The sequence below is a fragment of the Bacillus rossius genome, chromosome 15 (assembly GCF_032445375.1).
Source record: "Bacillus rossius redtenbacheri isolate Brsri chromosome 15, Brsri_v3, whole genome shotgun sequence".
Taxonomy (NCBI): domain Eukaryota; kingdom Metazoa; phylum Arthropoda; class Insecta; order Phasmatodea; family Bacillidae; genus Bacillus; species Bacillus rossius.
In genome coordinates this window covers 35196654-35222978 of record NC_086342.1, presented here as the reverse complement: position 1 = coordinate 35222978, position 26325 = coordinate 35196654, and the positions used below count along the sequence as shown (strand labels likewise).

The following is a 26325-nucleotide window of genomic DNA, read 5'->3' as shown; positions in this document are numbered from 1 at the left end:
CTGCGTGAGTTTTCACAAATATGCACTGAGCAAGAACAATTGCCACATCTTTTTCTGAAACACCAGCTACATAGTGAATACCACTATTGTTGATAGCCTTCATTTCATCTAGCTTGAAGAAATTAACAATGTCAACCAAATATTCTGCCAAATAAAACACCGCTCTGAACCACGAGTTCCAGCGTGTTGTTACTGGCATTGGAAACAAATTTGCAGCTTTAGTTGTATGTTCTGATAGATACTGCAAATAATGATGTTTCCTTTTCCGTGTATTAAGACACGCAGTTTTCACCTTTACTACAGCCTCATTTACTTCTTTCAGTCCAATGGAAAAGCAATTGCCTACCAAAGCTAGTTTGTGGGCCCAGCATTGAACATGGGCAACGTGCTCTCCAAAAAGGACCTGCAACGATGTGACACATTTCGTCATGTAACGTGCTGAGTCTGTGACAATGGCTTGAATGTCCATGAAATTGACACTGTATTTATTAATACACTCAAGAATGGCCTGGGAACATGTTGTAGCATCTGCTTTCTCCAGAATGTTTACTGCAGCTACCTTTACCACTGGATCTGTTAAACTGTTTGACTGAATCTTAAAAAGCACCACAAACACACATCTCCCTTTGGAATCCGTAGTCTCATCACACAGAATATCAACACATTTATGCTGTGCTAATTGTTTTATTTCATCGAAGTGTGCTTGTGCTATCACAGGAACATATGTTTCCCTAAGAGATCTAACACAAGGCAAGTCTCCAGCCCCTAAAACAAACATGTGAAGAAAATGCAATTAAAATTCCCTATTTTCTCAATCCTTTACAGAACTACATGCCTAGTTGTCACAGATTTGAAATTAAACTTACCTTCAATAAACTCATTCATCCATTCTCTTAAATTAGGATCATCCAGCTTTTCCAAAGGAATGTTGGCTTTTGAGAAAGCCTCAGTAGTTTTAACTGCAAGATTGTCAACTGCCAATTTCCTCCTTTTTTCACTATGTAGGTTGGCAAGTACAGATGTTTGAATCATACTGTTATTTTCAGAAGAGTTTTGTTTTTTCGAAAGGTTGATGTGTTTTTGTGTTTTTGTATGTTTTATCACGGCATCTTTCTTTTCATATGAAATTACACAGTTACAAAAACGGCACATAAGAGTTTGAGAATCAGAGGCATAAAGTCCTTCACTTTTGAACTCGGCTGCTCGTTGCTGTACATGCACCGTTGGTTTCGGCATCGTGGACGCAAAAATAACACACATTGAAAACCTAGTCCTGGTACATAATATTTTGAATCTTTATTTCTAGGTCATTTTAACAGACCATGAGCTTGTTTCTAGATAGTAGAACATTCTTTCTGTAAGTACTATCATTTTACTGTATTTGCCAACGAGTGAAAAAAGTAAACAAAACGTTTGCCCACAGAGTAGATAACATCCGCCTACAGTACAACCGTACTAACGTCTGCATTCGTGCTCCAGTCCTTATGTAACAAAATACCTCAAATGGATTTATAAAAAATTTATAAAAAATATCAACTCCACAACCATCGCCACTCTGCAGTACACATAATACAAAACTAAAACAAACACCAAACATCCAAGGAACCAAGAGCTAGTCCAGCTAGTTGGTTTGGTGTCTGTGCAGAGTGCGCGCATGTTGTCTAACTTCGATAGCTGGATCGCATACACCGTGCGTACTCTTTCTCGTGTCAAAAGAACTACATTCAATAGCTCGGCACGCACGTTGCCACGCATTGTTTGTGGCAAATGGCGATAATTACGCTTACGTGATTTGGTTCTGCTTCACGACTTTTATTTTCATTGTAATTGATACTAAGAACGGGTTGCGTAATTATAAGGTACTTTAAGTAATTGCCTAATTGGTTTAATATTAAGTAAATGGCAGTCAAAGTGTACTAATGAAATTGAAATAAAAAAAAGAGAACACCAAACAAAATGCTAAAATTCACATTTTTAGCACAAAAGACTGAAATTCGCATTATTCAAAATAAAAGGCCGAAATTCGCGTTATTTTTCGCTTTATAGCAAATGCTATTTTTTCAGGTCTCTAAATATGAGTGACAAAACAGACTTATTTGTTATCATTTTATTTCTATCAGACAATCTGTAATACCTAGGTTTAACTTAATGATCTACTGAAATGCAGGTACATAGTGAGTTAGGTCTACATTTCTTTTATTTTTTTTAAATTTTATTTTGTAATCATGTTTTCCGACTTCTACACATAGACATGTGTTGTTCTTAATGTTAGGCAAACAGCCTCTATAGGGAAGGCAACATTAGAATATACAAACTTAAAGCCATTAACTCTATTAAAACATCAGCTATGTATATGGATAACATTAATATACACTCAGTGTTGTATTTATTCCTGAATTAACATACAATCAACAAATCTTGTCAGGTTTCATCTTTTCCCTACATTATTGAAGCACTCAAAAATAATTCCTATCACTCTAGCAGTTAAATTACACATTCAGTCACTTAGTGTCCCATTTTAAGTCCTTTGTAGTGAACTTCTGTTTTAAATCCATCTTCAATGGGGTTGCATCACCTTTTGGAATCACCTAAACTCACATGCTGTTTTAAGTAATGTAAAAATGGTGTGTATCTGTATTTACGCAAAAAAAATAATGCAACTCTGAATATAACGCGACCCCAAGTTTCCTGATTATGTGTTTATAAAAAAGACATTACGGTTAGCAAATCACAATTCAAATATATATAGCGCTTGAACATTATTTAATTTATTTAATTTATTCAATTTATTCCATATTTACTAGACACTGTTTTTTACTTCTTTCACCAGTAGAGTGATTTACATGGTCTTTTTTGAAACACAAATTCTCAGAAATAAAATTGTGTTCAAAAAGTAAAGAATGCGGTGATAGGTGGTCGTCTGGGAGGATGAAAGAGCTACAGTGATGCGAAGCAGAAACAACCCAGCGACAAACTCCACTTGCACCCTCTCCTTCATCCTGCATCCCTCATCTGTCACGACTCTGCAGGGTTCAGGAAGCCCCAGACTAAAGTGGCATAAGTGACACATATAAGACGCAGAGCCGGTAGATTTTCAACTAAGCAGTTACCAATGGCAAGATACAAGTTTGCTAAAATAATTTGATCCCAACTTTTAGTTTCCACAGTTTATTTAAAGTGGTAAGATTTATATTCAGGTAAGTAAGGTAGTTTGTTTCCTGCAGTTTGGAACCCTTTGTTGTTCCAGACGTCCACTCGTGGATAGTTTGCGACGGAGACGTCGACCCTGAGTGGGTGGAGTCCTTGAATTCCGTGCTCGACGACAACAGGCTTCTCACGCTGCCTTCTGGTTGGAGGATCCAGTTCGGACCCAACGTCAACTTCATATTTGAAACACATGATTTGAGCTATGCTTCACCGGCCACTGTGTCACGCATGGGGATGATATTTTTGAGGTATGAGTGTAAGCTATTTCTATGTAATGTTGTGCATTATTTACTTTACAATATGTATGTTTTTATGTACCTATATATATATATATATATATATATATATATATATATATATATATATATATATATATATATATATATATATACATATACATATACACTCATACATATACACACACACATACAGATACATACAGCTGCCATTTATGTTTGAGGTGTATTTAGTTTGAATTTCAACATGGTGTTCATATTTTACTATTATTAAAATTGTCTTATTATTTTTATTATATTATCTGTATTGTTTTGTGTCGTATGGGAAGATTTGTTTTTGAACTTTCTTCCATTGATGCATCCTATTAGAGAGAGAAATGAGATTATAGATTGATGATTTAGTAAATTCTGCTACTACATTTATGGTCTCACTTTCTTACTTCATTAAGGAGTTGTTTATAGTTTGAGAACTACAGATAATTATTTTGCAAAGTTCAAAGTTTTGTTTTCTGCCATAATGAAAGTTAATAATTGTCTTTCAGCAGAACTAACAGGATTCTAAATTGTGCTTGTCACAGAATGGTTTTTAATCACATTATTCAAAGTAAGTGTACTAATAAGTAGGGACAAGATTGTAGGGTGAATTGCAATAAAACAGAAATAACACCACAAAGCATTTCAATACAACATATAACACCAAAATGCAAGTTAATGCACCATTTAGCACCAAAACTTAACTAAAAACAATAAATTAATCAGCCTTTTGATGAAACTTAACTTACAAAAAAATCAATGTTTTATCATGTTAAAATCATTGAATGTTATTTATTTAGCATGAATTTCGTACTAAAATGAATGACCTAAATGGATTGGGAAAAAAGATTACAATAATAATAACAATAATAATAATTATATTGTTTGATCTTGCATCTGTTACATTAGTAACATGCTTTTTTACATTAATGACAGCACATGTTTCAAACACAAAAGTTTCAGATTAATGTTGTTTTTTTCTGAGTAGTTCTGTTCTAGATGTGCTGATTACTAATAATTTTACTGTATAAGTGCATCAGGTGTCAACCCAAATGAGGCTATTTTGGTAAAATAAGTTTTAATAAATATTTTAGTTTCATACTTGTTGAATAAAACACTTTTTTTTAAAAATGAATAAAGACAATATATAAAAATAAAAACAATAAAAAAGAAATCTCCTTTTTTAAAAACGAAATTATCCTAGAAATAAAACCATAAAATCTTGTCCCTACTGATCTTGGGTAACTTAGTGTTGTCAGAAGTAAGCATTAATGCATGAACAGCATGAGAGATATAGTCAATGGAATATTTATCAATAATAAATGTCCTGCACAAACAATGGTGTACACTGCATTTAACTAGTGGTAAATGCTACAGAACATGGAGTGTACAGTGCTCCAATAAAAGCTGTGAAGTTGACCAGTCATGCACAAGTATGCAAAAGAAGCAAGTTGACATACTTCCAGTAGCCACATAGTAAAATTTTTTGATTCTTGCCAAAGATGGAAGACAAGTTAGCAAAAAAAATGTAAAAGGTGCACCAAAATAAAAAGTAAACGTAGGACTTTTGTTTTAATACTTTGACACCACGATACACGTGGATACTCGTCGTTAAGTCAAGATTTGTTTGCAGTCTAAGCCTCCAATACTAGTATATATGTTATAAGAATCAACATCCATTTTCTGGCTTAAATAATAAATGCCAAAATGACCAGTATTCATTCATGATTAGAGAAAAGATTTTTATGGTTTTGTATTACAGCCAGTTTCATTTTAAAACAGAACATTTTGGTGTTGTTGCTTTTATTTTTATAAAGTCTTTTTATTTATTAAGATAATCTATCATTCATTAAAAGTGACCTAAAATTATTTTTTTCATGATATATATTTCACCAAAATAATGTAATGTTGACTGATACATGCCACACTTTTAAAATAAAATAAATTATAATAATCACATCAAGGTCATAACTATTCGAAATAAAAATAATCACCATGTGTCTGAAAAAATTACCAGTATCAGGAATGTCAAAATGAATTAGTTTCTTATGAGATACAAGTTGAAACAAAGTAAAATTATTTTTACCAACCCATTTAGATGATAAATTTTCGCACAAACTTTGTACTGAATAAATTATGTTAGTTGAATTTAATATATTTAACTATCAGTTTTTTTTGTGATATATGTAAAGTTTTGTTAATGTGCTTATTAATTTCATGATTTTAGTTTCATATTAGTGCTTAATGGTGCAGTGAAATACTTTACAGTGTTATTTTGGTTTTGTCGCAATTCACCGTTCAATCTTGTTCCTAGTCTAGGTTCATTAAATAAAGCAAATTTATTGAAAATCAAACTCCACAAAAATTATTTGTAAACCTAAGGTCACAGAATTGTTATAATTGGACATATGAAAATCAATGAGTGTCATATTTGAGTAATTTCTGGTAATTATTTATGAATTTATTGAGCACACTTATATGCTGTTTGAATTTTGCAGTTATTATTATCTCAAGTTTAACTTGCTGATGTAGGTACATAGACATCTTAAAACAAACAATTTTTTGCAAGTTTTTAAATGGTTTTCGTAGCTAATATTTCACTAGAGAAATGTAAGTTTGTATTCTAATTAAATTTACAATGTTTTTGTGAAACAAGTTCCCTGTTTTAAGAAAACATGTTCTTATAATTTGTTGACTAATATACTGGCATTGTAAGTGAGTAGTATTTATGTAAATAGAAAATTTTTAATAACACCAAAATATTGAATGGTAAAATGTATTAAAATAATTCTTAAAAATAGCAGTGGAATATTGCAAAATGTTTGTTATGAGAGGAAAAGGAATAACCAACTAAGATTCTCAAAACCATTATTTTTCATGGTATGTACTCAAGTTTTGTAGTTGAAGATTTATTTAGCTATGTTTTATGTACATGACTTTTACATAATAAGTTGCTAAATGATTGAGTAGCAATATGACAAAATTCACATACTTTGAATGTTGTTAAACTAACAAATCCATTGGACCTTACTTTTAGTTGTTGCCTCAAATTGCAAAAGGAATCTCAGGTTGTGTAAGCAAAGCGGAGTTGATGGTGTAAACTATGGTTGAATGATAACGTCTTTGTTCTTTCAGTGATGAAGATATGAATATTAAAGGTTTGGTTTCTTCCTGGCTCAAAACTCAGGTTGAAAATACAATAAGGTTTCTTGGTCAGTTCATCGATGACTATTTCTACAAAGGTAAGTAAACAAAAGTGGAATTGTTTTGTTATTTCTTTCACTTCTGTTTGTTTGTTGGGTGTAATACTGACAGTAGCTATGCCTACTATATTCATTAATCTAGTACAAAATTGTTGGCCTCTTTTTTTTATCTGACTAGGGTAGGTCTGTGCGAATACTAGTTACCGTGTTTTCTCGCATAATCATCGCACATTTTATTCTAAAATCAAGTTTGAAAAGTAGGGGTGCGACGATTATGAGAGAAATTTTTTTGACGTGACAACTTCTAATTAATTGATGAACGCTGGCTGCACGCACTAAATTGTCCCACTACGGATGTCCCACTACGGATGTCCCACTACCGATGTCCCACTACATGCGTGGCATCTCTCTGGTATGTTGCGGACGGTACAGAACTCGGCCGGGGTTCGAAGTTATTGTTGTGCACCGCGCCACGGGAGTATATTCGCAAGGAAATGGCGTTCTTACAAGTACGTATTATTTTAATTACTAGTGTAAATCAGTATATTTAAACAGTGTTGTATGAGTATTGTTTTAGCTGTGTAACTAAATATTTATTGCTGGTATGATACTTTTCACGCTTTAGTTTGAAATTGGTAATTATTTGTCATGAGTTATTATTTGATGAACTAAATCACACACCGTATTATAGTTATGAGCCCACGAGCGTGTAAATATTTCGAGTCCAACAGAGAATATGCTAGTTAAAAGAAATTCAAACAAATATTGTGCGTGGAATATTATTAATTTAGACCGTCTGAAACGATTACTCTCAAAATGGACTCATGGTCGTGTGGTTAGTGTGGATTACTTCCAATCTAAAGTTTATCGGTTCGAATCTTGGCAGCTGCGAATTTTTTTTGTACTTTTAAAAATAAATACGTCGCACACAACATTTCAAAAGTAATAAATATATTTGAATTAATGCAAGCAAATAAAAGTACATTTATTAATTAAATTGTACATTTCATTTCACTCCTTCTTTGTATCCATACAAAATAGTGATAATTCAATAAAATTGATTCAATTTTATTCATAAAGTATGCAGAGGTAGATTTTATCATACAAAAGACAGAAAAATTAAAAAAAATTTCTTCCTCAAAGAATATAATATTTTTAATGCCTAAATGGTTTGGTTGCAAAAACCTATTACGGCTCAGTCTCAGGCCGAATATGATATTTCCTTTTCTTCTGGATCAATAATTTCATCAATGTTTTGTTATGACGTCACGTTAAACTATCATCCGTAAACCGACTTTACAGACAACCAATTTTTTTTTTGTTAGATTAAGTTATTCATGAAAACAAGCCATTCATGGAAAGTACGTTTATTTAGAAAGTGAAGTTTAAAAGAGCATGTCGAAAAATTTAAATAAATAAATCATGCAACAAAAAACTCTCTTTAACTTTAAATATAAAAACCAAAACTGTGACGCGAACGTGAATCGGAACGCATAACTATCGTCCAAGTACAGACTTACCACGAAAAAGTGCGGACTATCAAATTTAGTTAACTCGGCACTTGACAGAGAGCGCGCGTTGCATGCACTTGGCGAGATATCGATATTCGACTACGTGTGCGCGCTCTATACGGGAAGCAACATAACCAAACACGAATGATGCCAACTAGCGCTGGCTACATTATTGTAACTGGTACATCGCCACGACGAAAACGAACAGATAAAGGTAATAACGTTTAAAAAAGTCTTTAAAAGAAAATTTACACGTCAGACAACTTCATAATTCCGTTAATTAAATATGTAAGTGCTAATATCCGAATAAATATTACATTTCTACTTTAAAATACATTGTTTTATACGGAAAAGATACCTACACAGAGTGCTCGACATCTAATAGCAGGACCAAATACAAAATGTGAATTTTACGTGATAATTTTTTTATCCCAATTTTGACGGCCTGAAATATAAGTGCAACAATTACGCAAGTGCGACGATTATGCGATAAAAGAGGGTATTTTATACGATGCGAATATCAGATCAAATGTTTAAAATATTGGCAAAGTCAAATTGAATTGTGAATATTGTTCTCTGCAAAGCTGTATTATACTTATTTAAAAAAAATACAGGATTGAAGTAAAAAAAAAAGTTAATTGTTAAACATTTGTAATGTTTGAACTGATAGATTACCAATTGGGCCCTATACATAACAGCATTCAACAAAAATTATAAAATAACTATGCAAAATAATAGTATTGATTATTCAGAAAAGGAAATGGAGTGCCGTCTTCAAAACATATACAACACAAAAAAAAAGAGAATTAAATGTTTCCATAAGCAAATCTTTAGGCATCCAATGTTTTAAAGCTTTGCAACAAACACAAAGCTTTAGATCAGACACGAAGCTTAGCATCACAACCGAAGCTTCAAATAAAGTTAAATTGTTTATTAAAAAGAGCTTCTTATGACTCAGTCGAAGCTTCGCACAGGCCTAGATTGGGGCATATCCCACATCTTTAACCCCTTAACATATATATTATGGCTAGATATATGTGTCTAAAAAAACCATTTTTTAAAATTGGTTTTTTTGCAGTAATCTATTGTTTTTAATATGCAAATAAACGTACCACATGTAAAACATACGTTTTTACATTTTTTACAAAATTATGTAATTTTTAATGCACACTGTTTTACTAACCCGAGTATACTCGTCATTGCTGAAATATATGTAAATACATTATAAATATTTATGGAATATAATTAAATAGATAAATATTTAGATAAAAACATTTAACACAAATTGGAAGTTATTATAACAACATTAGTAATGTTCAGCATGGTTAGAATTATTTCTCAAAAGTAGTTATCTGAAAATCACATTTGTGCAGCAATATATTTTACCTATTCAATATGCAAATGGACATACCACACAAAATACATTAAAATTACACATTTATCACACCATCATGTCATTTTGAATGGACACTGGTTTACTAACCCGTGTATACTCGTCAGTGCTAATATTCACTAAGATTACTAAAAATATTTATAACATTAGCCAGATATAGTATAAGCTTACATAGAAACCAATGAAATAACATTTGCAACATACCATATTTCTTTTACAAAATTACATCTACTTTTATAAAATTGCCTGAATAACATAAAAAACAAAATATGTACATATGATATGTAAATGTTGTCAGTCCGAATAGATCTTCGTATAAAAATTTACCTCACAAGGTTTGTACAGTATACACTAATTGCAATAGCTGAACATTCACAAATACAAAAAAAAATCATTGTAATGTCAAGGATGTCATTCTTTACAAAAAACAAAGTTTTTATGTGAGACATTCAGTTTTTTTCACAGCACAATAAATAAAAGAATGTTTATTTGAATACAGTAGCTGAATAATGTCACGAGTCTGTATTGACATTTGTGAAGTTATTCTTGAATGCATTTCACTCTGACTGTAAGCCTAACTAATTTCTGCCTAAATGTCTGCTGTTGTTTGATAAACTCTGAAGCACGGCACTACACACAGTGGCACACCACAGTCTTCACACATGTACCGTGTTTCACGCCGTATTTTTTCCCCCCGTGCATCTGTCACCCTGCTGCACATTGCACACTGGCGTGTAGGATTGCTTTTTTTGTCAGTTGGCGGGATCGTAGCTGGAAAGTGACGTTCAGTCATTCTCAGTGGATTCGTTGATTTTCCAGGCCTACCTCGTCCTGGCGACATTGTTGGCTTGTGAAACTGTTCAATCAAATTTTTGACAACAGCCTCTCTGTACTCCAAATGTGACTGCTTCCCTCCCAACTTTGAATATAACAAAAATGAATTCCATATTGCTAGGTCCACTAAATGGAAAAAAATCTTCTTATAGTATTTTTTCCCCCTCTTCCTGGGTACTGCATAGTCTGTTGTGCGCTGGTCAACAATGTCCACACCTCCCATTGTACTGTTTTAATCTAACACAACTTGTGGTTTTATGTGCTGTTGTCCATAGATTGTAACACTTTTCATTTCAGAATTGTGGATTGTAGACAACATTGTGACTGGTTTTTTGTCCATCCACTTCAATGCCAATAGTTTCCCTCTTTGGAAAGCCATGACACTGCCTTTCGGCAATTTTTGTTTCCGCAATTCTGGTGGCATTTCTTTTCTTGTCGTTTTCACAGTCCCATAAGAATCGGTTCGATGTGATAGCAACATATCTGATAGCTGTGGTGAGGTATAAAAATTGTCAGTAATGACACAATAACCTTTCCCAAGAAGAGGTTTCACTAATGACATAACTACTTGTGACGACATTGGCAAGCCTTTGTATTCATCATCAAAATTGGTTCCTCGTCCGGTGTAAATTACGAAGGAATATACATATCCACTTGACGATTCACATAACATGAATGACTTTATTCCGAACCGCGCCCCTTTGAGAGGTAAGTACTGTTTCCAACCTAGACGCCCTTTATATAACATAAGGCTTTCATCTACTGTGACATCTTTTTCTGGAGTGTAAAGTTCAGAAAATTTATTTTGCAGATGAATATATATAGGCCATATTTTGTTCAGTTTAGGGTTTGGATGGGTGGCTGCATCATATGACTCATTATCCACAAAATGAAGAAACTGTTTCAGCTGAACAAATCTGCGAAATGGCATGGTTTTCCTAAAAAATGGTGTGTCAAATATTGGGTTCTTAGCCCAGTACATTTGATATGTAGGTTTTTTGACTATGCTTTGAGCCACAACTAGTGCAAGAAAAACATAGATTTCCTCTTTGTTTGTTGGTTTCCATTTTGTTTGAGGATGTGTTTGAATGTACTGTGATGCAAAACGGTTCGTTTCTGTAGCTATGAGTTCAGCCAAATCATTATCAAAAAATAAGAGAAAATAACGAAGAAAATTATCGTCAACATTTACATTTACATTGACGCCTGGTTTACCTGTAAATGGGTATCTTGGAGGAGAGATAGTTGGCAAACTACAGTTTATCTGACACCACATTCTGCCAGATATCTCTTCACTACCTGATTCTTCTGAGCTTGAAATGTCATTATAATTGTCGCTACTATCAGATCCCAATTTATCAAGATCACTCACGTCGCTTCCTTCACTGTCGGAATCACTCATTTTGAACAATTTATATTATTCACATTACAGTAATGTTGACACCTCAGCTAAAATATATAAACATTGGCGGGAACATCATAAATTCATAATAGTACTATTAGAGACATCTAATGTACAATTTTTCAAACACAAACGGCGAACGCGTGTAAGTAGGCTACCGTGATGGATCAAATCTGCCCTGACATCTAGTGGGTAACATAAAACTACTGGAAGTCTGTTTCAAAGGCTGAAAATACCTACCACGACATCTAGCGAGAGCTCATGTAACTCATTCGAGAAAACTCGAAATAATATAATCAGACGCACGTATTTGTTAGTCGAACGAGTAAACTCGGGTTAATAATTACGTGCCAAATGTAAAAAAACGAATATACTCAGGTTAATATGTTAAGGGGTTAAACAAAATTTTTAACGGGTAGTGATATGAACAAAATATGGCATGTTGCTTTTTACATTAAAATTTTAATAGAAACTTTGCCTTCGTTAAGAGATTATTCATAAAGAGATTTTCAAAGATCATAAAATAGTATTGATGGTATCATTACAGTTTTAATCATTCCCAAACAAATTTATTCAATACTAAACACCAATAACTTTACTGGGAAAATTTTATTATTTCAGGCATTCTACTAAATTAATTATATGTTTTTACACAAACAAATTTAGAAATTTAAGGTTCTGTCCGACACATTTTGTTAGTTATTTCATTTTCTTGTCATTACAGCTAACTAGGAATTTTCCTGAAAATTTGACACAATAGCGCACTTGCATTTGATGTTCGGTCTCATTTTTTTAAAATAGATATTTAGTAAAATTATCAATTATCAACCTGTCTCTCAAGTGTTCATTAATATAAACATTTACATTGAACTTTTACAGCTCGATAAAGTTTATTAAATACTGATAAGAAAATTTGTAACCCTACCACAAATGGAAGAGATATATCAGAATAAATTACAACAAAATTCCTCAGTTAATAATAGTAATGACAAAAAATTGAAATAACCAACTCAGGATTTAAGACCAAGCCTTAAGTGAGAGAAAAGTTTTATAAATAGAGACAAGATTTTATGGTTTTATTTTTAGTCCAATTTCGTTTTTAAAACAGAGGATTTTCATTGTTATTGTTTTAATTTTTATAGATGCAGTTGTTTAATAAGTACTCCACCAAAACTGTGGTAAAATTTACGTTCTGCATTTTTAGGATAAAATAATTTGTAATAAATTGGTTTAAAACAGATGCATTCAGAACAATAACAATTAATTAACGAGCATTTGTGGTTTAAAAGTGATGCAATAAGATATTCGCGACAAAACAAAATTAATTAATTTTTCTGATCCATGCACTTTGGTACAATTTTTTGTCCGGAAATGGAGATATTCCTTGAATTCCAAACATTAAAAGATTAACTTTTTTATGATTTGAATTAAGATTTGATTAAATGCTACTTCATTCCATGATATAACTTGCATTTCGGTGCTATATGGTGTATAACTTACATTTTGGTATTAGGCGGTGCCTTAACATGCTTTATCGGTGATATTTAGGTTTTATCGCAATTTACCGTATAATCTTGTTCTACTTATAAACGGACGGTCTCCGGGTAAAAGGTAAAAGTCACATTTTGGTGATTTTTAGAGAACAAGTCACTTAAACTTTTAAGTATACTTAGAATATGTAATGAATTTTTAATCATTGCTAACTATGTTGGTAAATATGTTGGTAAATAAAAGAATAATGCAAGAAAAATTTAAGTATTTAAATTCAATTTTTATATAAGAGTTGTTTCTCCTCTTGACTTGTTACCTTTTACCCGGAGACGGTCCAAACTACTCAATCCAAAATGCAGCATATTTAATTTCCTACCCTGAGTCAGGTTGGAGGGAGGGAATACACGGCAATGCTGTTGCAGCGGTGGACTGGGTGGTGCAGCGCGGGGAGCTGGTGGTCGGCACGTCCCTGGTCGGGCTGGTGCAGAGCGGGCTGTCCCAGCTGCACGGGGTCTCCACCCGCGCCCACTTCACCGTCGCCCTCGTCAGCGGTCTGGGCGGCAACCTGACCCCCCCCTGCAGGGACGAGTTCGCCAAGCAGGTCGGTGCGGACCTACCTTCCCTACCTATTCCTTTCAACTATTACAAATTATGAATTTTGCTAACTTGAAGAGGTGGAATTATGTGTTAAGGGCTGTAAAATTAAAGTACATGTCAAAAAATTATAGTAGGCCGACATAAAACAAAATTTTTAATTTGTAAATGAAAGCACATAGCCTGACGAGAAAAATAAAAATAAACCTGCTGTAGGGGTGCCACATTAGCATTATTCGTGCTTTTTTTTATTGTTCTATTGATTTACCGCAACATGGTGAGGATTTTAATTTTTCTGGTCAGGCTATAGATATATTTACTTTACACGATACATAAAATAAACCATTAGATGGTATAGTAACTTAAGAAATAGATAAGAGAGCTATTATGTGGTTTAGTGAGTGACAAAAGTACAATTACGAGGGCATAATTTTATGAATTTCTTAAATATATACCACTACAAAATATAAATTTTCCCGGCCATAAAAATACTTCCCTATTTCCCCGGTACCAAAATTTCCTTCAAAAATTTTCCGAGGATTACGCTTTCCAAAAAGTTCCCAAAAATATATATTTTCCCCCAAAATTACGGGGGAAAAAAACCCAATCTTAAGTTGCCTGGCCAGGGGTACCCGCTACGGAAAAGAAGCCAGTGACTCTTAACGCCGAGTGCCAGGTAGTGGAACACAGCCCGACTCCCTACAGGGTCCGATGGCTTCGGGCAGAGGAGATCTTGTAGAGGAAATGCTACTGGCTACTCACCTCCATAATTGGTGGGAGACTCACGATCAAATATTCGTAGGCATTGTTGAGACGTCTGTAATAGCTGCTATGCTGCTCGGACTACAACCTCACATGGCTGTCCTACCGGCCTAGTGTAGGACGTGACAGGCCTAGTAAGCCGGCCACTGAAATTAAAAATTTACTCGCGCAATCAAAATTAAATGCGGGACTTGTGTATAGTATCTAATCTAATGCTAACCCCACTAGTTGACATGTGATTCAGTGTTATATTTATTTTGTTTCGGTGGCTGTGAAGATAGTGGATTTGATCACAACATCGTAGCATGACTTAAACTTATGAGCACCTGGCTGGGATGTTCCCTTGCTTTAGAGCTCTGTGCATAGTAGTGGGTGTAAATCCCTATTTGGCAATTAATCTTCCGCAATATGATGTTTTAAAACTTTATGATTGGCCACTCAAATTCTTAAATATCATATAAAACTGTAGGACTCGAAAAATTTTAAATTCAGGTACAAATGTTTGAAAAAAATATTTGAGGAAGGAAAATTCTGAAATTTCAATACCTTCACTAACATGGTTATAAGGACTATATTATTATACTTAGGGCTGATCGGTTCCCACATTTTCAGTTCGGTTCGGCTCGGCTCGGTTTTTTGTTAAAAATGTCGGTTTTCGGTTCGGTTCGGTCACTACTTCAAAATTTTTCTTTGAGCTGTCATACCAAAAAAAATTCCACTATAGTATTTGATTACTTGCAATATCTTGCAAAAGTTTAATTTCTTAGGGGAGTCACTTTCTCAGCAATATAAAAGTTATTTTCAACTACTATTTGTATTTATAAATAAGTTTATATGCTACTGAAACAACCATATGTAGGGCCTGGAAAAATTAGCATCTATTTATTACAAAATTAGCATTTATGATGTTGAAAATTAGCATCTATTTTCCAGAAATTAGCATCTATTTTTGAGAAATTTGCTTAAGATATTAAAGTTACATAACAATACAAGAAGTTGTAATAGTGTTTATACCCATTATGACGAATTTTAACACAAACCAAAATCATTAAACGGTATTTGTAAACAAACGTTTGAGCACTAGTAATTTCAAATGAAAACAAACAGACAATTCAAGTTGGCCAACTTCAGTACGCTAAACGTGCACCACAAAATGTATGATTTGTCTCTATGTAAAATATTGATCAGAAAAAAAATTTGAAAACTAAAGTGATTATCAACAAATGTAAAAAAAACCGCGTACTAAAATATTTGTAGTAGTTTTGAGCATTTAAAATATTTTCATTTTTATCTTTGCAAGTTCACTACGATCCCGTCAACGACCTAGATATTTTCTAGTTTTGTTGGTTTCCGTGAAGCGCTTCCCGGGAAATTTGTTTTGTTAGGTTGGATACTCTTCATGAACAGGCAACACACGATGCAATGGCGAACGTGGCGTGATCTATCAAAACAAAATAACTGCGTCGATAAGTAGTGTGAACATTCTTTTCTAAACATTCAACGGTAACTTGAGTAAATCGTAAACACTAAATTTACAAAATTACTTATTCTATACTATCAGGCGTGATATTTGGTTAAGGAATGTTTTCTAAGTTAAGGTTAGGATTCGGATTTTATTCCTTCAACAAGCCTTGTCAGAAGCTATTGTTTACTGTAATTGTGTTATGGTGGTTATTTTCAAAAACAATACTTTGAGGAATGTGTGTTCAAGCCATTTTGTTGCATTCTATAGTGGTTTTTCGCCCGATAATGGTAATTTTACCGCGATTTCGCAAATATAGCATTTATAACAACAATTAGTAAAAAATCGCATCTAACCTCAAAATTCGCAAAAAAATCGCATCTATCGCAAATTGCGAATTTTTCCGGCCCCTAACCATATGTGTAAAAAGGAACAGAACAAAACAGTTTAGAACATTAATAATTAGTATTACATTAACCTTGTTGCCAGCTTGAATTTATGAAATGTACTGGAATAAAATTCAATAGCAATAATGTGATTAAAAGCAATATACAAATAAAAACTTCCTACTGTAGCCTCTATGCCGGGAGTTAATGGACAAGCCAACATAAACAAACGTCTTAACCAAGAAAACGTCTTAACCTACCAGTGCATTAAAGGCAGAATGAATCATAATGACCATATTTTCAAAATACACAAGTAAAGTATTCATATTTAGTATGCGGTATTTACTAGGATTTTTTTTCCGTCACGTGCGTAACATCATCATCTTTGCGGAACACGGGCGGTATTATTTTTAATTCCTTCGTCACAGATGTTCATAGTTGCCTCCAATTACCAAGACGTAGTGGCAAAAAATAATTTTTATTTTACGAGAAATCAAATACTCTAGACTATAACGACGCAAAGCCGCAATAATCACGCGCGAATAGAAAACAAAATACATCTGAAGGGTCTGACGACATGCACATTCATTCTCCAACTGCCATTTGGAACGGAACTTGGAAGGCAACTAATCGATCCTAGCGCACATATAGCGCATTCTGTGATGTGAAAATAGAACTGAGTGACGCCATGCGTCGTGAGCGCCCTGCAGAATACGGACGGAACTAAGCAATGCTACGAAACTTCTACCGTTTCAGCTTACGAACCGGAATTAAATAAATATTATTTTAGTAACGGAAGTGATATATCCTTTAAATAAGAAAAAACCATATATTTAAGAGAAAATAGTAGTATTCCGACAGAAACTTCCGACGTTAAACATAGGAAATAGTGAACTGTAAGAAACGCTTAGACTTTACTATCCCATGGTTAAAATGGCGAACATTAAGAGAATAGATGATTTAAACGTTTTATAGTGAAAAACTTAGCATGCGTCTTAAATGTGTTTTGATGTATTATGCAAGCGGTACGTTTTTTATCCAATATGAATGTTAAATACATTATTTGGTAGATACTTGAAGTTAGTTTTTAATGCCCTAATAAAAATCGAATCATCGGTTTTTTCTGGGAATTCGTTTCGGCTTCGGTTTTTACTAAAATGACCGAACCGAACCGAAAATTCGGTCAACCGATCAGCCCTAATTATACTCTACATCAACTATCAATGAAGTGTTTGCAACAGCTACAGTGCTCTCAGAAAGTTTGTTTAGCACCAAAGGGGATTGGTGCACCAGCATCGTATTAAAAAAAAACAATATATTTGTTAATGATTCAGCTGCTAGAGAAGATTTAAACCATTCTGGTGTAAAATTTATTTATTTTTTATTTTAATTAAGTTATTGCTGATTTTCGTGAATTTTTTAAATTCAAGCTTTACTAAAAAACTATAAAGAATTCAGTGGTAAAACTTTCGCAGATAAATTTTCAGACACGGGAGATATGACTGTGACCATTATTTTATCTGTAATCATTATTAATTTAACGTATTTACAATTTGAATTTTAATAAATGAGCTGCTACAATATTGCGTGATATTCATTTACGAATTTAATAACATTCACGTTTTCATTTGTAATTCAAACGCCTACTTATATGTCAGCTGAATGATTGAATTTATTTTAGTCTTTAGCTTACTGCAGTCGGACCTAAAGTACAAACATAGCTTTTGAAGTTTGAGCAGCGTGCAAGCTCGGATACGAGGAATTATGAAGCGCGCTGGACAGTAGTGACACCTTGCGACAGTTTCCCAAACTTTTTGCAGCCAGTGCTTTCTCTCGACCCCACCCTGCCACAGCTGTCTGCTGTTTACGAAGGTGAGACGGGATATCGCGGGAAACTGGTATGAAGGTCAACGTACTCATTTTCAGTAGACAAGAGAACGTGTTTGGTCTAGCTCGGCATATATTTGAATGGTTATTCTCTGTTATTATTTAGCACAGTGATTTAGCTAGTTGTTTTTTGTTGTAAGCGTGAGATTTATTCAGGAATAAAATGCCGAAGAAACCTCCACCAAGCAGAGTACACAAAAGAACAAAACTATCGAAAGCCATTAGAGCGCTTAGAAAAAAGATTAAAGAAAGATAAGAGATTATTTTATTATAGCTTTTTTACGGTACATTTATTTTTCAGAGTTGCGTATGTACGACGCGATGGACGCAATGTGACAACAAAAAGATGTGTAAAAGTGTAAACATTTTATTTTTCAGCTATGCGTGAATCATTCATAAACTATACTCAAAATATATCCGTATAATTACGTTTGAATTTTTTTTTATGACAGGCATCAATGTTAACAAAGTTATTAAGCCACAATAGACTTTTTTCAGAAAAATAAGTGCAGCAGAAAACACTCAACATAGTCTCACAGAAAATCAGTTTACATGAATGCAATTTTAAGAAGTAAGCTACGTGATTAATATTTAAACATAATTTAATATCTGCTGGTAACGTTTCCAAAGTATCAGCTTCGCCATCATTCACGAAAAATATTCGTGAGCTTATTTATTTATTTATTTATTTTTCTGGCGTTTCGTTGGTGACTTTTAGGACTGGAAAATTAGTAAACATTTTTCACCCTATCCTGAGTTAAATCTAAGTGTGCGCGGTTAGATGAGGACCTAGTTTTGTCTTACACTCTACTCATGCCGGGTATTAACCATGCGCGTAAGGGCGCGTTGCCAATGACCTGTAGGATAGTCTCAACAATCCTCTACGGACTCGAAAAATGTCACCTGCTCATTGGCTACTTGACTTGTGACAACTGTTTGTTGTAATGCCTGTGATTCATCGTTGATTTTGTTGAGGAGTTTTCAGTGATTCAGAGCCCCCCATTTAACTGTGGCCGAATCGAAGAACTATTTTTGATACGACTGTTGCAGCACAATCATAGGCGTGCGCACGGTAGGTGCCACAGGTGCCTTGGCACCACCATTAGGGTTAACGTTATTTTGTTTTTTTACAAGCAGAAATAATACATACTTACAAAAATCCGTATTATTTCCAAAAAAAAAAAAATATATGTTTTCCAATCGTGTCAAGTTACAGATATGTGCTCATAACACTATCAGTATATCAATTATCAATCGAACCAACTATACACACGGAAACAAGCCAGTTGCAATTACTTGTGTTGTACACGCGGGCCGCGGCTACGAAACTTCTGAAAAGTAAATACTTCTCCTAGTTCTCCTCGAATTACATAGAATGCGCGCTCGGTGTCCACTGTTCACTCCACTCTGCAGGCGCACGGAATAATAGCCGCCGTCCGCCGGGGTTTATTTAAAAAAAAGAGAGAGAGTTTAGTTAGTTAAAAGGATAGGCTTACTCGATGACTTATATGCAGTAGCCGACAAAATATTTTTGTTGTATTCCAAAAGTTAAAACTTTTGCCCACTCTTATTTGTGTATTTTTATTATTTTAATATTTTACATATTTAAGGTATGTTAAAAAAAAAACTCCCTTGATTTGTTGATTTTAAAACTTAACATTTGAGGATGTTTTTTCTAGCCTTTATTTGGCGTCTACAGAAAACATGTAAGTACGGTTTTTCAAAGCCACCAGCATATGAATTCCGTGCAAACAATTTGTGCAATTAACTTTATGGCTCAACAAAGCTTAAAACTGTAAATATTTTAGTAGTTTTCCTGGTGATTATAACGTTCAAAGCCCTAATTTGTCATAAAAAATGTTAATATTTTTACATCTGTGTATTTAATGTTTTTGTTCGGAAACACCTTAAATAGCACCATTTTGCGCTTTCAAATCCAAATTTTTCCTTAGGCTCGGGGTCCGTGAATGACAGGGCTATTGTGTAATCTGGCACCACCAATACTGAAGTCCTGCGCACGCCTATGAGCACAATGTTAGGGGGGAAAAATTATTAATCCGTTAGTAGACATGCTATAAAATCAAAGTGGTTTTAACCATTCTAAATATTATGTAAAATGTTTGGCTGACTAAATTTTTGATACCAATCATTGCTGCAAAGGGTGAAAAATAGGGATTAAGGGACAACAAACATGTATGCTCTTAGTGCGTAGAGTGTTAAAACCATTTATTGTTATTTAAAACTTTCCAAATATCATCTAAAACTTTATAAATATCATCCAAAAAATTTGATGCGACAAACAAACACTTATTGCCAGGGGCGGATCCAGAGATGAGTCTTTAGGGAGGAGGAATCGGTTTTGAGTCTTGGGGGAAGGGGAACTTGTGTTGACTTCAATGAAAGGTGTTTTGGTACTAAAGTAGGGTACTCGGACACTACAGTTGCCAAGCATTTTTTACCAAATTCATATTGAAAAATTCTTCGAAAAAAGGATAAATTTGGAAAGTAAGATACTCAACCATATATAGTAAAGATACCAAACAAAGTTGCCAACTTCATAGTGATAAATCCCTTGAAAAATGTCTAAAATTCTTATTAGTGATATAAAATATACTTCCGGCATTTCTTTTTGCAAATATTTTTGTGTTGATATGAATAAACAGTATTGCATTTTTCTGTAATGTTTGGCTCTTATGATGGAGGGGGGGGGGGGGAATTTTTCCCCATCCCCCCTCTTTGAAACCTCCACTGATTATTGCTATGGCTGACCAAAATATGCTTGCGAAACAACACATTTATTACACACTTAGTCAATACAATATCGGACCTTTCAAAATTTTTGTAAATCTTGTGAATTCAACTAAAATTTTGGTCCTAATATGGGGAAAATTATTGAACTTTTATTTTTTTGAAAAATTTGAAAGTATTTATAATGCTTTATATACAAATTTTGTGTGTATGTGTTACATATGTATGTATATAAACACACTTCGGAATCTACCGGCGCCTGTAGGCCGAGCCTAACAGGTTAGCCTACGATAAACTAAATGAGCAGTGGTTTGATAACTATTTTTAACATGCATTCTAATGCTAATTTCATCGGTTATCAAAATTAATGTTTATAACTGTCTGTTCAATTGTGAATGATTTGAGAATACCAATAAAAATTATATTAATAACATCCTAAATTGTTTCATATAGTTGTTTCATATTGGTTCAAAAATGTATCAAGACGTTGATATTGTTCTGTGTTAATTGGGTACCTCATTTTATAATTCGAAGGATAGGGGAAAATAAATTTTTAATGTTTATGTCTACGTAAATAGTGATTTATTTAATGTATGGATTGTGGAAATCTGTTTCAAGCAATCTAAATACATGACTTCATATGGCATGAAAAAAAAATAAAAATTACTGGATCCAATTCTTTTCTGTAAAAAAAAAAAGTAACTCTACATTTATGAAATATATGTAGTATAAAATATAAAAAGTGTTTTGCAAAAGATATAACATTTAGTAGGACATATGCTTGGTAGACAAAAATAGCATAATGACTGTTAAGGAATTATATTTATTTACATTGTGTTCATAACATATTTTGCCAAGTAAACACGAATGTTAATGTGTTAATGCATAGTGTTTGAGTAGCAATAACTGACCAAATTTGATGTCATTTTACAGCAAAACAAATTGTTACAATACTTGCAAATGCTGTATAGTTTTTCATGATAGCTCTTGTATGCGAAGTGCAAGGGGAAAATATTGGAAGGGTGTAGATCAAGCCTGGTTGGAAAACAGAATTGCCTATCGCTATTAACTCAACACCACAATAACATTCAATTCAATATCAACATCTCAGAACTTTACAATACAACATAGTTAACTAAGGCAAATATTTCTCGCGCGTCTGGAAATATATTACAACTCCCCAAAGTTTAAAGAAAGCTTGTAATATTTCATTAATAATTCTTGTGGAAACTGCCTTTTTGGTGAAACTGAACAGTGACGCATGTATCGGGTCACGTCCAGACACACGAAAGTCTACATGGGGAAGGGCGGCTACTGTAGGGCCGCGACGTCTTGGCGGGTCGACTCCCTAGAGCTCAGCGACCTTGTAATCGACACGTCCCGCCTTGCCTGCTCCGCAGATAGCAACGGCCTGGAAATCTTCGTGCCGTTCCGAAAACATTGGTCGAAAACAATCTCACGTACGGTGCAACACAGCGCAGATCTTAATGATACAAAGATGCGATAATGCTTTACGGTAATTTATTATTTAAAGGTAGTGCACTATTTGCTCGACTGGGCAGCTTAGTTAAACATAGTTAAACATAGCTATACAATACTTTAAAGTTAAGAACTAAATTTGTAATTGTGGGTTGCTGTAGGAAACAAAATTAATTAAGACTTGCAGGTAACTCCCTCGCTGATGCTTTCTTTTCCATTTGGTTTGGCTGAAACGTGAAGACGATCGACATGACACTTCCACGCACTTCAAGAACCTTACCACTTTTATGCACTCGGGTTGGTATTTTTTCCATAACAGCACTCTGAAAGAACCATTTTAGTCATTTCGAGGGGGCCGAAAACCATATTTATAACAAACCGTTATTAGGTATTTTATAAAACATTGACCCATAGATAAACGTATATTCTTTTCATGTGCAATCCTACTGACAAAAAGTTCAGTACTTTGACTTAGAAAATAACACGAATAACATGCTATAACACTATTTAGCAGCCAGTAGAGATTTAATAATAACAACATTAAAAACTCGATAATAGTAACAATGTTTGGCAACAATAGTATTAAAACAGGAAAAATTAACACAGTCATAACTAAAGGTGTATGAAAAGAACATTTAAAAATTTTATTTATGTCATCTATTATGTGCTTTTTAGCATTTTATAGCATTTTCCATTTTGGATTTTTAGCACTTTGTAGCATTTAAAAAAATTGTTTACTCGTATTTATTTTTGTTGATTTTGTTGTAAATAATTAAAGCATGTGTACAACGCACATAGGTATTAAGTAATGACAGAGTGAATTTTAAATGGAGTTCGCGGTTTTTGGGGATTTCATTTGCATGTTTTGAAATTACGCAAAACGCCTTATTTGTACTTTTCATGGGGACAAAGTAAAAAAGTGTAAAATGCGGGAAAGTGTAAATAAAGGGAAAAGTAAGAAATACGTTAAAGTTAATTAAAATACAGTCGCATCCTGCAGCGTTCATAACAAATACGGGCTACATTACATATACCCATTGCACCACAGTAAAAAAATTTAAAAAAAAGGGCCGCAAATTGAAAGTTTACCGTCAATAGCGCGCCGTGCGCGGAGAAAGGTCATTGTACTCAATCAGCTGTTATGGCGCGGCTTAGCCGCCGGGTGGCTATCTCTGTTCTCTGAGCTGCGCATGCGCAGTATAACTCACTCAACGTTCCGCCCAGACTCGTGACGTTCCATCAGCAGCCAGCCAATAGATGCGAGCTTAGTGGAATAAAATATAAGCTCCACCTCCCGTGTCCCAGTTTTGTCCAGTTCTAATACTAGTTTATTGGTATCCGCACCAGTTTTCTCGCTGCCGTGACGTTCAAGTTAACGTTCATCTTGATGTCTTGATACCAATAATTAATTATTCACAATCCCCAGAAATAAATGGTTAGTTTAAAAAATATGCGTCAACTGTACAATACTTCCGAAATTATAAAAAACATATAAAACAGTTACAAGATTGCGCTCATTTTATCTTGTGAAGTTTATGTCTCGTACCAGTATTTCGGCTAAGTTGTGACATAAATATAGTATCAGAACTTATAAGCAGCCTCGTAAAGTCGTAATATTCCCGTTACGTTTATAAATTCGTGAGTTTATGTTTTTCCCTAGTACATTTCAGATTGTCTCCTACTCTAATTACTCGGACTTTTACACACCTAGGCTAAAATTATTTTATGTTTAGAAATAAAAGCAACTTTTCATGTTATAAAATCTATATATTTTGCAATTTAAAATGTTCGTTGCCGACTATAAACGTTTCATTTTTCACAATGTTTTTAGGCCTACTATGGCTGTTACGTGAGGTAAATAGTATGGTTCTGCGAATATTCGAAAATACTGAATTCGAGTTCGAATTTTTTGATATTCGATTCGTAAATTCAAATCGAATTCATTTTACAATAATTCGACTTGACACAGTTTTAAAAGAAATGTAAATGGACGATTACATCTTCCACTTACAAAAAATTATACATCGAAACCCCTTATTTACGTTACCGTTATTTACGTTTTCACGTTATTTGAACCATTTTATTTCTGTCCCGTTTTAACCTCATTGGATGTAATGCAATGAATTCCCGTTGTTTACAACGCACCTATTGCTTTACGCAGTTTACGCCGTTCGTTCTGATAAAACTGCTTACTAACTTAATTAATCCTATTACAAAGTAATCTGATATGTAAATCGTGTTTTAAAGACTTTTTTAAAAGTTAAAAACTTAATCTTAAACGTCTCGGGAGTCGCTTTATACCGTTTATAAAAACGTAAGCAGCACCAGTTTGGTTGTGTTAATTCCTGTATTTCTATATAGAGCGCGCGCACGTAGTCGAAAATTGATGTCGATAGCTCGCAGACTGCATGCACGCGTGCGCTCTGTCTGTAACCAAGTTAACCCGCACAATCGTTGTGTATAGTTACAAATCACGTTCTTGCTACGGGTTTCTTTTCTTTTTTTTTACGTTGAATAAAATGGTTTTATTGCATCACTCATTAATTTAAATTATTTAGCTTGCTTTCGCAAAGTCTACTTTTTAAATAAACATACTACCATGAAAAGGTCTTGTTTTTATGGATTACTTTACATTTTTTTTGCATAATAGCATTCTCCGTTCACTCTTACCTGAGTTTTGGAATAAACAAAGCCTCTTGTAAACAAATATTTTCATTGGCTGCCCTCCGCTGCGCACATTATTCGTGCCCAAGAAATAGTCCCTTTGTTACGTACCATTTGTAAGTACAGTAGAACCCTGTTATAATGTTTTTCAAGGGAGCACAAGAAAAAAACATTATAAGCAGGAAAACGTTATAAGCAGGAAATCTCAATTTAGCACTTAACAATGTTCGAGCTTTGTACCAATGGACTCACCAAGCTATGTAAACAACTTTAATGTTAAAACCAAAGATAGTATACTTGATACATGAATTTTCTAAGACAAGCCAACAATTTTTCAACTTTGTCTTGTTCCCTGGTTAAATTTTGTTTGTCCTTAAAGATACACTGCCACATTTTTTGTAAAATTGTCTCACGATTCATGATGACAACATTAAGAGTGAGAACGTCTACACCTTCGCCACCTGAAAATGTTTAATTTTGGGATTCCTACGTATGAATGAAAAAAAAAATTATTTGTAAGCAATAGAAAACACTTTTAGTTATGCCCTTGCTCAATGGTTGGCAACTTAAATATCGTAGGAGTATGTACGTGCATCTGAATACCCACTGGAATGGCAAGGAAGAGAAGAGTTGACTAAGGATGCCAACTGACACGTAACTATGAACATTGTGTACCTTCAGTATATTGCATAAAATTGTATTTTAACAAACTTCATGTATTGTATGGCAGTGATTGTAAACATAAACATACATAAAGGAAACTTTTTATCGTAAGTGTTTGGAATAATTTGGTTTTAAAACATTTTTCCCCATTTATTGAATGTTAGAAAGCAAACATTATAAGCAGGAAATTACACTATTTATGAACGTTATATGCAGGAAATAAATACATTGTCCTTATGGGGGAAATATTGGGACTTTAAAGATATGACATTATAAGCAGGAAAACATTATATGCAGGAACATTATAACAGGGTTCTACTGTATTTTTACACTGCCTTTTTTATAACAATTGTTATATAGCATTATAGCG

At 33.8% G+C, this 26325-nt stretch overlaps 1 protein-coding gene across 1 annotated transcript in view; it reads left to right on the top strand.

Moving 5' to 3' along the window:
- LOC134539674 (cytoplasmic dynein 2 heavy chain 1) overlaps window positions 1–26325 on the top strand; it is a 446052-nt gene that overhangs the window by 223696 nt on the left and 196031 nt on the right. Inside the window, exons 42-44 of the mRNA XM_063381862.1 lie at window positions 3248–3455; window positions 6612–6718; window positions 13733–13911. Coding sequence (XP_063237932.1) covers window positions 3248–3455; window positions 6612–6718; window positions 13733–13911 — 494 coding nt within the window. The remainder of the gene's footprint in view (window positions 1–3247; window positions 3456–6611; window positions 6719–13732; window positions 13912–26325) is intronic.